The sequence below is a fragment of the Cebidichthys violaceus genome, unplaced genomic scaffold, assembly GCF_023349555.1.
Source record: "Cebidichthys violaceus isolate CVI_PGR_0920_01 unplaced genomic scaffold, fCebVio1.0.p SCAF_25, whole genome shotgun sequence".
Lineage (NCBI taxonomy): Eukaryota > Metazoa > Chordata > Actinopteri > Perciformes > Stichaeidae > Cebidichthys > Cebidichthys violaceus.
Genome location: NW_027176428.1, coordinates 7,298,901 through 7,312,856, shown reverse-complemented (window position 1 = coordinate 7,312,856; position 13,956 = coordinate 7,298,901). Strand labels below are relative to the sequence as shown.

Below are 13,956 nucleotides of genomic sequence, written 5' to 3'. Positions count from 1 at the left end.
AATATATGAAACAAACTACAATATAATAAATGATAGGATACAGAAAGATATAACAAAATGGTCAACACTAGTATTGTATTTTAGTTCAAGAATTAAGGTGGTGAAAATGAATGTACTGCAAAGGTTGCTGTACTTCTTCTTATCACTACCAGTCAGAATCCCAGAATCTCAATTTACAACATGGGATAAACAGATAAAACAAGAGCAAGGCCACGGGTAAAATTTAAGACACTCCAAATTGACAAGGAAAACGGAGGCCTAGCACTGCCAAATCTTAGAGAATACTATTACACGGCTCAATTGAGATACATTGTTTATTGGTGCTCCCCGGAGTATCAAGTGGATGGAAACACATTGTGCTAAATCTGGGTCAATCTCAACCTCAGGCCAGGCTAGGTGGAAAAGAATATACATACCAAGAGGGTGAAAATTCCATCTTAGAAGAATCACTGAAAATTTGGAACGAGATAGTCAAAAAATACAAATTGGAAGGAGACAGTAAACTTCTGATTTGGCCTCCTCAGACTCCCAGGTTTAGACCTGGAGAGACAGATAATACATTTGTAAGGTGGAGAGAAAAAGGAATAACAGTGGTATGTACACTCATAGAGGGAAACACTTTTGTCTATGACATGCTATACTATACATGTTTATGGTATGGTCATATACTATGACTTTTTAATTAAAGTCTGTATGACTTTAATGATATTTTCATGAAATATACTATGCCTTTATATGACTTTTAATGACACACTATACTATGATTTTTATAACATTTTTAACTTAATATAATATCACATTTTATTAATATATTTATGACATTACACTACAAGTTTTTATGATTTTCTTTAAATTACAAAGTATACTGGGACTTTTCTTTGCCATTTTATAACATAATATAGTATGACTTTTTATGACATTTCTATGATATGCCATACTATGACTTTTTCATAACATTTAATGGCATACTATATTATGTATTGTTTATAATAGTTTTATTGCATACTATACTATGACATTTTAGGAATTTTCTGGCATACTATACTATGATTTTTCAATATTTTTATGAAGAATTATACTATGGCTTTTTTCACTACGCATTATACTTTTTTGACTTAATATTTTATGATATTTTTAGACTTTTTGCACCATACTATGACTTTTTTTTTATTTTGAGACACCCTACAATGACTTTTTTTCGACATACTATACAATAATTTTTCTTGACACATTATTCTATGACCTTTTTTGACATCCATACTATACTATGAACTTTTAAAAACTTTGTGACACACTATGACTATGAGCCACTTTTTTTTCTTCCACATACCAAATAATGACTTTTTAAGACTTTTTACACTTTTTTTCGACATACTATACTAGGAATTTATGAGAGAATTTTGTTTAGGATATTACTTTTTTTGACATACTATACTATGACTTTTTATAGACTTTTTGACTGTCATAGCATGACACATTTTATGAAATTTTTCTGGCATACTATGCTATGAATTTTTAATGTTTAATATTAAAAATAATTTAATATTTTTATGACATCCTATAGTATGACATTTCTTTGACATTTTTGTGATATCCTATAATATGACTTTTTAGGATATTTCTCTGTCATACTATATTATGACTTTTTCATATTTTTATGAGATATTATACTATGATATTTTTCTGGCAAACTGACTTTTTATTACATTTTTATGATTTACTTTACAATGACTTTTTAGAAATATTAAATTTAACAATATTTGTGTTATACTATGACATTTTCATGACATTACTTTTTTATGATGATTTTATGACAAACTATGCTATGACTATCTTGTGATATTTTAAAATTGCATCTTCATAGAAAACTTAAATAAACGGCGCAGACTTTACATACGCAAGACAAGTTTAAAATGCTAAATTATTTAGAATAAAAATAATAAAACAAACCACTCCACACAATGACTTCCTCTTCACATCTTTATTTTTTCCCCAACATTTTGTAATTAAAACCTGAACCCCTTTTGTTATGCATTTTTGTTAAATACAAACTGCCAGAGTAACTGTCAGTCAGAATGTGATGATTTACTGAGGAAAAATTGATTCTACGGTATAATAATCAATGCAATTGCTGCTACCTTCAGCATAGTGAAAAACATACAGAAACTGAACATACACTTATTTCATATCACAAAATCCACACAATGTAGTAATAACACAGATAAAAGAAGTCCATTTATGCTCACAACTATGGTGAGGTCTGCAATACTGGCTTGACGGACATTAACTGTAAAGTTTCACCTTTTGACTGGATTATAATTCATGACACTGACGTGACGTGTCGTCTGCAGAAGGAAGCCTGTTTTTTTAATTCTTCAAACTCTGTGACACACGACAAATGGCACTGGAAATAAAACTGAACGGTAATGTTGTTTACAGATCTTAATGGCATGCGTTCACATACACAAATGCTCACAGTCACATCTCAAGACAGTTCCAACAAACCTGCCTGACTCATACACAACAGTGGAGAGGGTAAATATAAGATACAAATGTAATAATATACAGTTACAATGTTGACATATCAAAGAAAGGATATGGAAAAACAGAAAGTAAAAAATATAAAAATTGATAGGATAAAAAGTGAGGATATTGTTGCAGATATTAAGGACACAATTCTCCATTGTCAGCTGTTTAAGGTGCGAGCTCCCTTGTTTTTTGACAGGCTTCACATTTCTTCCATGTGTAACTTGAAATGCACCAGCGAAAAACAAGCTGCTAAAAAATCTTAATTTCCCAAGCAACCACAATACAACTCACTGAATAAATGTGAGATAAACATGATTATAAAACATTTTGGTTGAGCAATTAACACAAAGTCAAATTAATAATAAAACACTCATGCGGTCACTGGTAAAACTATCATTCCCAGACTTTCAATCATTCCTTTTGAACAAAACTACATTCCTCACAAACTCCTGGATGCTTTAGTTCATCCAGATTTGAAAAACATGAAGCTCCTCGCTGACATGTTATTCCTTAAGTGCTGTCGAACGGAGGGACATTATTAAGATATATTTAAAGAGAGGTCTTCTCAGGATGATAATTCCATGCTGTCAGAACTTTCAAATATTATCATTACAGGGCAACACAAGATGTGTTTGTAACCAAAAATCCAGTTTACAGTACATTGTCTCAAACTGCAGCCAAACCAACTGTATTTCTAACTGGCTTCTGCTTTGTTTTCATTCATTACAGACATTTCTCTGGAGAGAGATGTTGGTTTTAGTGATCTCCAGGCCAGACCCTGTAGAGTGACTGTTTGTCCATGTAAAACAAATACAAATAGAGCGGAAAAAGGAACATTTCCAATCAAGTTTTCAAAACCTTCAGCATGAAAAAGTATTTAAGACAACATAAGGATGATATAAGTGCTAAAGTTAAATTTCATCGATGCTTCGAGTCTTTCAATTAGACCGTGGGAAACATTTTAAAAGTGCATTTTTGTCTTACATATATTGTAATTAGTACCTACAGTACAAGGGGGGGAACTCTGGAGAGATTGTAAAGCACCAACTTCACAAGCTGTGTCAAACTGTTGCGGAAAATAATTGCCAAAACACTGAAAACGCGAGATGAGTCTTTTCTCTTCTTTCCTTGACTGGCAGCATGTTGGTAAGACCCTCTAAGTTCACTCTGGTGTTAAGCTTCAAATTATGAAGTGAGATGTTACTGTCCAATCGACCGCACAGGATGAACAGCTTCTGTTTGAAACTACATTTTCTTCATAGGCAGATTAAATTTAAAAAGGACATCTTTTTCAACAGAGAGTTAAAGTAGAGCTGGTTTGATTTATACGTTATCATTTTTTCTTTTTTGCATCAGTTGTCCTGTTGGAAAAAAAAAAAAATAAAAAAAAATAAAAGAGCTGAACATGTAAAATGTGTTCTTCTTCGGTTTATGATTTCTTCATTTCAGATGATACCAGCAAGTGGTCAGAGTCATTCGGATTCTCAGGCTGTGTATGATTCTCTCACTGTGGAGTTGGGACTGGAGCTGAGGGGTGGAGTGTTTCCCCAGGAAGAGGGGGGGTGGGCTCTGTAAGGGGTAAAACAGGTGAGGAGCCGAAAAATGTAATGACTTCTTGACACATTTTTTAAAAATGTTCTCCTTGTTTTGAGTACTCAAGTGAAATTAACAGGACAAATAATTCAAAGCTGATAATAGTGTACATGTGGAGAACTTAGTATATTATATATGAAATCCATCCAAAATATATTTATTCAAATACATGGTAATGGTTATACAGATCTAAGTTAAAAAATAGGGATGAGAGAGCAGATAAATATAATAAAATAATGAATGTATCATATGTATTTAAGAACTAGTGATCAAAATATTGCTCAAACTTTGAACTTACCATGGAGAACAGGAGTAGTGCTGGAGCTGGAGCTTGAGTGGGGAGCTGGGGTTGCACCTTGGGGGCAGGGGGGCGAGGTGTGAGCACCCTGAGGGGGTTGGGACTCAGGGGCCGGGGCAGAAGCTGAGGCTGGAGGCGCGGGACTGGGGGCCGGCTGTGGCGCTGGTGTGTTGGGAGCCTGCTGACTTGCGGTCGGGGGTGCTGGGGCTGGTGCTGGGGCGGCCTGGTTGGCATGAGGGCCCGCGGCCTGGCTGTGCTGCTGGTGCTGAATCTGCTGGAAGTGCTGCTGGCGGGCCCTCATCTCAGCATATTTCAACTGTTCCATGTGGAAGGACTGACGGTCAGCCAGCAGCTGCTGACGCTGGTACTCCAACTACAAACACAAACAGTGAAAAGGTTAAAGGTATTGTACTGTAATTAGTCTCTATACTACATATCCCAGAATCCTTAACTTACGGCCTCCCTCTCTCTGTCCATTATGGTTTCCAGTTCTTCGAAGTGTCGCAGTTTAATCTCCAGCTTCTTCATTTGGGTCTCCACCAGCAGAGCCACAAGAGATTTAATCTTCCTCTCTTCAACTGCAGCCAGGTGCTACGAAGAAAGTGAAGGAGAAACTTAGATTAAAAAAAATGTGACAGTAAGAAAAACTAGAATCACCCACCGCTTCATAGTTGTATGCCTCCGCCATGCAGTTTACATCTATGTCTGTCAAAACTGACATCACTCATAGTATATTTTGTCATGAAAAAGTGACAATATTGTATGTCATCAATATGTGATACGTGAGTCATAGAAGAATATGTAAAAAAAAAATAATCATAAAAGATTATTAAAAAATATTTTAAAAAGTCACAGTAAAGCATGTTGTGCAAAAACCATGATTAGGTCATAGTATTGTATGTAAAAAAAACATATCATAAATAAGTCATAGTATAGTATGTCAAAAAAGAAAATAGTATAGTTTGTCATGAAAATTATCATTCAGAAGAAGTCATGAATACGTCATAGTATAGAATGTCAAAAAACATGAATAATTCATAGTGCATGTCATAAATATTATAATATCGTCATAGTATAGAACATCATAACAAATGTCATAAAAAGTCAAAGTATACTATGTCAAAAGAATCATCTAAAAAATTAACACTGTACTTTGTCACAAAAAGCCTTTAAAACGCCATAGTACAGTACATGATAAGAGAACAATATATTATAGTGAGACAAATCAAATCATAAAAAACATAATATAGTATGAAGAAAAGTACTGCACTTTAGTATTGCATAAAAAATGTAAGTATATATGTCAATATGTTCATACAAAATCATAGAATAACATGTCATAAAAATAATAAAAAGACAAAGTCAAAAGTTTGTCAATACTTTTTATGAAAAAGTCAAAATGTGAGTATAGTAGGTCATAAAGTTATAGTATAGTATGTCACTAAAACAGTCATAAAATAATGAATTCTTGCATTATGGTTAAACACGTGCTCTGTGAGTTCATAGTGACCTTTGACCACCGAATTCTAATAATTTCATCCATGGGTGCAAGTGGACGTTTGTGCCAAATTTGAAGAATTTCCCTTCAGTTTCTTATTTTCACACAATTCACAAAAATGGGACAGAAAGAAGGAGACGGAGAGGCAACACAAAAACATGATGCCATGGCTGTTGCAGACGTGGAGGCATAGAAAGGTGATGAAGGATACAGTAATAATAAACTTTACCTTGGCTTTGACAGCAGCAGCAGCGAGTGCAGAAGCAGCAGCAGTGGCAAGGTTCCCCTCTCCAACGTCGCGCTCCACTTTAGCCTTCCTCTCTCCTTCACTCTCTGCTTCTCTTTGTCCTTCCTCTGTGCTCTCTTTTCTGTCCTTCGCCTTCTCCCCATCACCTTTGAGAGAAAAAAAAGGTTCTTTCTTTTTTTTCCTTTGTCAAGAACACTCTATTTCCTCTTTCTGACTGAGATGCATTTTCATACCAATCTCTGACTCTGTTTTTTCCGTCTCCCTCTCTCCTTCTACTTCTCTTCCTCTTTCTTCTTCCTTCTTCCCATTCTCTGCCTGTTTCTCCTCTTCCTCAGTCGCTCCATCTTTGCTGTCCTAAATGGGAAAGCAAACAAGACACAATGAGCTTCGCAGAAGTTCATCAGCAGAACTCACAAAACAGAATTATTATGTTATATCGAACACGCATCATACCTTGGACTCCCTCTTCTCTTCACCTGGTTGGCTGTCACTCTTACTTTCATCACTGCTTTCATCTAGAGAGAAGACAAGTCACTCTATGGAAGCCATATAAATATGGGCAGGTTCTCACTGGTCGGCTTTGATTCTGTTGTTATCATCTAAGTATAAAATAATGAGGTTTAAAATAATTTTATATACTGCAAATAGCTTTTTATCTTTATTTATAATTGATTTAGGGTGCCAGGTAGAGTGCACAATGCACTGTGGCCGTTGAGTTAATCTACAGGAACAAGCAGACTTCTTTTTTACCGTTTGACCAATCAATTGGTTGAAGAGTAGATTTAGATTTTAAGATTTTCTTTGGTTGGCTACAGCCCTACAATTCTGCATGTGCGTGTGTCCCTCCTACCAGGTCTGTCTCCATCCTCCAGACCAGTGCCTGCGATGCCACTACCCTCCAAGCCGTACAGCGGGTCCTGTCGGCCACTGACTCTCGCTGCCTCCTCCACCCGCCGCACATGAGCCTCAACAAGCGCTGCAGGAACCTCCTCCTTCATACGAGAAAACTCCTCTAAGAGGGAGAGAGACAGATCGAGGTCATCGGTTACTAAAGAGTAATCAATAATGACCAGAGATATTCAAATTCAAAATCAAAACATTCAGTAAAATTAATTCAAAATAAGCTCCTTCTCACCCAGAGCAGATTTGGCTGCAGCCGAGGCAACACGTGGGTCGACGACAGAGGCGAGGAAGGCCACTGTGCTCATTACAGGGTTTCCTGCCTGGCTGAAAGGTACTGGCTGGTAGGCTAGTGGTCCCAGGGACGACGAGTTGTCCTCTAAGTAAGGGTCTTCAATGGGCAGCCGCAGGAAGTGCAGGATGCACTCATCCTGCGTACGGCTGCCCACATGTTCTGAAACCTTGTTCCAGTCGTCCTTGTACATCTCCAACCCCTGAGAGAAGTGGGGACTACATTTAGCTTCGCATTTCTACTTTCTTATTTTCACACAATTGATTTTAAGGATAATTTGTACCTCAAGTAGTAGTAGTGTTTCTTGCTCTGTCCACTCCCTCATAGAGCTCGCTGTGCTCTTGCTCTGTGCACAAATATCATTATTCGTTGTTGTAAATTTACAGAAAAAGAATCCTTCCTTCATGCATTTTCTTGGACGTGTACCTTTGCAGAACAAGTCTTCTTGCTGTACATGTCAGTCCGCAACCCAAAGTTTTGCAGATCTGCTGGTTTCTCCTTCACTTTATCTGGGAAGGACATCATCTGCTGGGTAGCAGGGGTCTACATGTGCACAAATACAGGACACGTGTAAAACAACCCAGAACAAGTGTGCGCATGTTTTTATTTGTGTTTGAGTGTGAGAGTGTATGTGGACCTGGGACGTCTTGGGCTGCAGGGGCACCAGACTGGACGGAGTGTCTGCCAGGACGTGGAAGTGAGAAGTGGGTGGGGGACCCATGGGTGTGGGTCGGCTCTCAGAGTCAACCTGGTAATTGATCAGGCCCCACTGCTCCAGGAAGGCGTGCACTCTGCAGCAGAAGAAGCACAGAGTGTACAACACTGACAGCAGTGTGACCAAAACAAGCGACTGTCTAACAAAGACAAACTGGTTTGAGTGGAAATATTCACATTCAGCCTCTAACTACCTCATAATTGCACACACGTCTCCTGCCAGGTTCCTGCGACAGGCCGTGGACGTCAGATATTCCTGAGGGTTCAGCCGGTAGGTGTCAATCATGAAGTTCCTGTACGCCAGGTAACTGAAAGAAGGAGGTGCATAAACTCAACTTACTGTTGTATCATATGTGCTTTTTGAAATGTGTGTCAGATAAACATCTAATCTTGTTTTGTGTACAGATCAAATACTCACATCTCTGGGGTTTTGGATTTGTTCTTCCCATTAAAAAACTCTGGCAGGGCTCTGCGCTCAATGGCATGAACACTGGGGGGAAACAATTACGACATTATGAGGACTCGCAGCTGAAATACGTATGAATGACTCACTTTGACTTTTTGAGTAGCACCTCCTGACATATGCTCTCTAAAGTGGAGACTATGCTGGTTTTCATGTCAAACTAAATTGACAAAAGCTAATTTCACCCATATCTTACTTTTCACATCTATAAATCAATCAGATCAGAATCGGAATCAGATCACTTGAAACATTTAAAAAAAAAAAAAATGTTTTCTTACCTGTTGTAGTCAAACCAGGCAGCGTAGCTCGGTATAATAATGTGATGAGTTTGCTCGGTCACGTTGTCCTCGTGAAGGTCCGAGCCTTTCACTGGTTCACCCTTCACGCTTGGAGAGCCTTCCTCCTCCTCCTGTTTAAACACACACTCATGTTGATATACGGCTTGTCTGCGCTCACTGCCCCCACACTTTCCTGCAGTTTTTACAAACTACCTTACTTTGCCTGTTGTTTCCATGGACTCATCCTCTTGCTCATCTGTTCAAATCACAAAAGAATAGTAAGTGAATATAAAACAAGGGCAGAGAGACATAACATTCACTTAATACAAAATTAACTTAAAAAAAGAATAGAGGACTTATTCACAGCTTGAAATGGGCACTTTTCCTCCGTGCTGTGATAGTAAACAGTCTTGTCAAAACAATATGTTGTAATATGGGAAAAACCCAGATCCACGATTAAATTGCTGAAACAAATATTCTGTGGATCCCTCTTGCTTTTCCAGTGTTTGCACAGAAAAGAAAAATTTTCTTGTAAAAGTTGTTATAGGTGGCCATGATGGAGGTGACACATAAAAAAATTTCTGCTCACCCATATCTGTTCCTCCCTTTACTGGAATTGAATCAGAGTCCTTCTTGGTGTTATCTACAAAAATAAAATATAATGTCAGCCAGTAACAGACAACAACTACTTTAAAGTCTAGAACATTGGTATATTTTAAAGATCATATATAGTTTTATTTATTCATATTTTGAACATTTGTGTACTTGTTTTAGGTGGGTTTCCCTCTTCCGACACTGGAACAGGTGACGCTTCATCCAAGTCTTTACTAGGATCCTCCTGTTCCTCCTCCCTTTGGCCCCGTTTAGACTTGGTGTACGGGGTCGTTGGCCTGTCCACACAGACACACAATACATTATTTTACAATACTGCATAATGTCTCTGATTCAACTGGTTCTGACAGCTGATGAGTGTGACATCATTGCATCACAACACGTCTGGTTACCAACCCTTTTTTGGTATTCTTCTTCTTGCTCTCCTGAGGTGGAGGGGTGGGAGATGGCGACGGCGACCTCTTCCTCTTCTTGGCACTGCCAGGCTTCTTGTCCCTCCGCTCATCAGGAGTGGTCACCTCATCTGTCAGGGTCTTGGCTGAGATCCTCTTCCTCTTAGGGCAGCCCTCGCCCACTTCATAATCCTCCTCATTCATCCACTCATTATACTGGTCCAGGTCTAAAATCCACTTGGCATGGACCTGTAAACAGAGAGCATTGTTTGTTTTGCACAGAAATAAAAATATGAGAAGAGTACTGTTTCCAAACTAGGGAGCTATCAGCTCTCTGTACACTTTACAGTCCCCTGACAGGTTTGTATAATAAAGAAAAGGCTGAGACAGATCAAATGAACTTCCATCATTACATACTCAAGACTTAAAGACGTTTTCCAAAATTGTGTACATAAAAATGATGCACAGGCATCTAACATTTATAAAATCAAAAAATCTCATGCACCCATTAAAAACAGCATATTTGATATGAATATGTTACTCATTCTAAGTGTCAATACAGCAATATATATATATATATATATATATATATATATACTGTATATTTGGTGTGGTTAGGGTTAGTGTGAAATATGTTTAATTAAACTTAGGGAGTATGTAAGCAGATAGCAAAAAAGGATTTATTAAGAATGTTCAAATTAAGAGAGGATAAAGAACACAGATTTTAAAAATTGGGAATGGATGACACAAAAACAGAGACACAACAAAAAAGTTTCTAGAAAAGAAATACCTTCCTAGGCTTTTCTGGGCTGGGAGGATCCTCCACGGCAGCCTCAATCTCACTGGCTTGGATCCAGATATCATAACTAAATGGTGAGAGGAATGAGGTCAACGGGCAAGGCAGGAGAAAGATTACAAGTTTAGGCTTGTAAAAACAACTCAGGTAGACCATGAGCCTTAACTCTACCTTAAGCTTGTAGAGTTAAGAGCAGTATGAGACTTCAAGAAAACAACATCGGCAGATCCACTCTACAGTGTTATACATCCACAGTTAAGTGTAAAATGTTTCTAGTTAAGTGTAAAACGTTGAATGACGTTCATATCTCTATAAACTCAGCACCAACCTGTCAGGAAAGTATCCCCAGTGGAGCAGCACTTGCTTATCTCTCTTCATCACTGGACGCACCCACTCCTCTGGACCAAACAGAGAAAAGGAAATCAGCACAAAGCTATTCATTGCAGCAGAATTCACAATAAAAACAACAAACATCTGAAGCCTCACCTTCCTCCAGGGTGGTGGGAATAGGAACAACAACATGGGAGCTGGAGGCCTTGTCCTCAGTTACTGAGCCCTGCAACAGATAAAGTCACAAGGAAATATTGTTTTATTTTACATTACAACATAAAAATGGTTGTACGTTTTGGGTGTGTTTTCTGTCTGTAGTACTGAGACTTCTAACAAAACAAAATACACACCTGATGTCTTTTTATGATGTCTTTCAGTTTCCCAAGCAGTTTTGGCTCTATGTCAGAGCTCAGGTAGATGACTGGCCTACTCAGGCAGTTGTTCTGAATTTAAAATAAAAAAATAAAAATAAAAAGTGAAATCAAAATTAAAATAGTCAGGAAATATATATAAAATCTATATATTTAATATCATATAATCTCAATTAAAACTCAGTCAGTGTTGTTGAGCTCTTCAGATAATGGGAGCTGAATGATCTTGTAGTGTAACTGTAGGAATAATTAAGTAGGATTACTGCTCAAGTCACATGATTGGGTGCCTTTCATTATTTCTTTATGTAAACCTCAGGCAGCCTGATTCTCAGACATCACATTACATTACATTACATTACAGTCATTTAGCAGACGCTTTTATCCAAAGCGACTTACAATAAGTGTATTCAACATAGGTATTCAAGAGAACTACTAGTCACCAGAAGTCATAAGTGCTTCTCCTTTTTTAAACAAGCATTTAAGAGCATAAACCAGAGCAAAAGTACAGTGCAGAAACAAACTAATATGAATACAATAAGTGCTAACTCACAAATATGATGGAATCGTAAAAGACATGCAATCTCTCAAATATAGTTTTTTCTTTGCAATTATTGAGCTATGGTGCCTGCAGCAAAAAATAAAAAAAGGAAAAAATGTATCAACTGACCCCTGCTTGAGCTCACACTTGATTTCTTCAAAAACAACCATTATAATTGTGGCAAATTGTGGGAATGTTGTAAAAGTGAGTGACGTGAAAGAAACTTTCTTAATACAAAAAAAATTATAATTTAAACACTGCTATTACGTCTCAAAAAATAGAACTGAAAACATTTACAATTGCATTTTGGTTGTCCAGGTAATGTGTGTTAGAAACATACATAGAGAAAAGCTCTGTGGCAAACTCACTTGCACTAAGGACTTCTCAATGGTCATGAACATCTCCACATTTCGGTCCATCCTCGACGGATTCTGGAAGTCAAACCTGCGCCTACCAGGAAATTAGACTGGAGTTACACATGAAACAGCAACATAGCCAAAATCCAACTATGTACAGAGCACTCACACAGCACAATTTATTTTCAGTTTGTTTGTTTAGTAAACATGTACACCAGCTAAAAAGAAAGTCTTACCATCCTTGGTCACTCTTGAACTTGTAGGCAGCAGCAAGGATGTGGCAGAGAGCCCCTCCTGACTTGAAGTCCAGAAAACACTTCATCTGTAGACGCAAAACAGTTTAAAATGCCTCAGTGGGGTAAAGTTGTGTGTGTGTGTGTGTGTGGGTGTGTGTGTGTGCGTGTGTGTGTGTGTGTGTGTGTGAGACAGATAAAGAAGACATACTGGCAGCTTGGTGAGCGGAGGGTTGCTGACATGTCGACCGAACACCTCCTCCTGGAACTGGAGCAGCTGGACCACCAGGCTGGACAGAGACTTGTTGGTGGGGGGCTCGGCCTGGATGTACTGAGAGGACATCAACACAGAGAGGCTATCAGTGCAGAGCCACAGGGAGGACAGATAACAGTTAACTACAGTCTGCTGATAGTTGCTGACGGCTCAGTTATGTCAAAAAACTGGAGGGAGCATCTTCTCTATTAATCAGGGTATGTTATGTAACATGTGATATGGGAATTAAATGGTAAATATAGTTCATTTCATCATTATTGTTGTCGAGCTCTTAAAGAAATGATGCAGTTATTTGGTTAAATCAATGTGTCTATGTTATTCCAGACAGGCCATGACTTAAGTCAGCGCGCGCCACACAGCCAACATCTGGATCTGAGCTGCATTACCGTTAGCCGATTAGCTAACTAGCTAGCTAGCTTCTTGGCCGGCTAAAGTCACCTCTTTTGCAAAATATCATCCTCGCAGGACTGATTGTGTATTGCTTTTGCATCGGTTTAGCTACATTAACGTATAGGATTGCCGCTTTTAGCGTCTGCATCTGTTGCAGCTGTTGGCTCAGCATCCTTTTGTATCCCGGCTCGAGTGAATCAAACAGCTGGACGCTCAGCAGCACCCTCCCTCCTCTCTTTGTCACTGCCTCTGCCCAATAGGTAAGTACCCGCATTTTAGGGTGAAAAATCACAGCTCCGCGTGCACGGATACAAAACATGCGGTCAGTACCTTTTTGTAATTCTTTCCCAGCCAGACGCGGACATTATCAAACTGAGAAACGGTATCAGACGCTTCGAAATATTTTACATTCGGGCCGCCGTCTTTCTTCCGCACCGCCATCTTTGACTGCAGACTACTAGTCAACGTCGCCTGCCGCCCAACGGCCAAAGTCTGGTACTACAACTGATGGTGAGCGTAATAACAATCAATGTACAGCAGGTTGCGCACTCATGTAGGGAAAGATTTTTAAATAAAATACTTCTTCATGCTGTGACAGATTTGAAAAGCAGCGGCATGCACCAGGGTGGAGAAGAATAATTAAAAAACCTTATTGTAAAAATACTACACTACAAGTTGACATACTATAATCAAAGAAGAAGTGACGAAATGTAAATATCGTGAAAGTATCATGATTAAAAGCAGGCTACTCATCATGCAGAATGGCTCCTACCAAAATGGTATTTTGAAAGAGATGAAAAGCAGTAGACACTGTCTCTGGTCGATAGTGATGTATTAAATAATAAGGATATT

The 13,956-nt window shown here is 38.3% G+C and overlaps 1 protein-coding gene across 2 annotated transcripts; it reads right to left on the bottom strand.

Annotated features, from left to right (window-relative positions):
- Positions 1-1,973: 1,973 nt before the first annotated feature.
- On the bottom strand, positions 1,974-13,546 carry smarcc2 (SWI/SNF related, matrix associated, actin dependent regulator of chromatin, subfamily c, member 2). Of its 2 annotated transcripts, none has more exons than XM_068720308.1 (26): positions 13,435-13,546; positions 12,652-12,771; positions 12,444-12,529; positions 12,220-12,301; positions 11,293-11,385; positions 11,099-11,168; positions 10,941-11,010; positions 10,607-10,682; positions 9,821-10,065; positions 9,578-9,702; positions 9,402-9,455; positions 9,031-9,068; positions 8,813-8,943; positions 8,490-8,561; positions 8,266-8,379; positions 7,995-8,148; positions 7,784-7,900; positions 7,641-7,703; positions 7,301-7,559; positions 7,016-7,177; positions 6,619-6,680; positions 6,399-6,519; positions 6,148-6,311; positions 4,877-5,011; positions 4,421-4,793; positions 1,974-4,098 (listed from the first exon to the last, which is right to left on the bottom strand). In XM_068720308.1, the coding sequence occupies exons 1-26, from the start codon at positions 13,543-13,545 to the stop codon at positions 4,034-4,036; spliced, it is 3,162 nt and encodes a 1,053-aa protein (XP_068576409.1). In that variant the 5' UTR covers position 13,546; the 3' UTR covers positions 1,974-4,033. The 2 variants fall into 2 exon arrangements, with proteins under 2 accessions (XP_068576409.1, XP_068576410.1); XM_068720309.1 differs by having other exon boundaries at positions 12,220-12,295.
- Positions 13,547-13,956: the final 410 nt, after the last annotated feature.

Coding starts and splice junctions, on each gene's coding strand:
- smarcc2 (XM_068720308.1), bottom strand. CDS start 13,545: ATGGCGGTGCGGAAGAAAGACGGCGGCCCGAATGTAAAATATTTCGAA. Junction 5,012..6,147: donor CTGCTGCTGTCAAAGCCAAG/GTAAAGTTTATT, acceptor CTTTCTTCGTAG/CACCTGGCTGCAGTTGAAGA. Junction 4,794..4,876: donor TGGACAGAGAGAGGGAGGCC/GTAAGTTAAGGA, acceptor TTGTGTTTGTAG/TTGGAGTACCAGCGTCAGCA.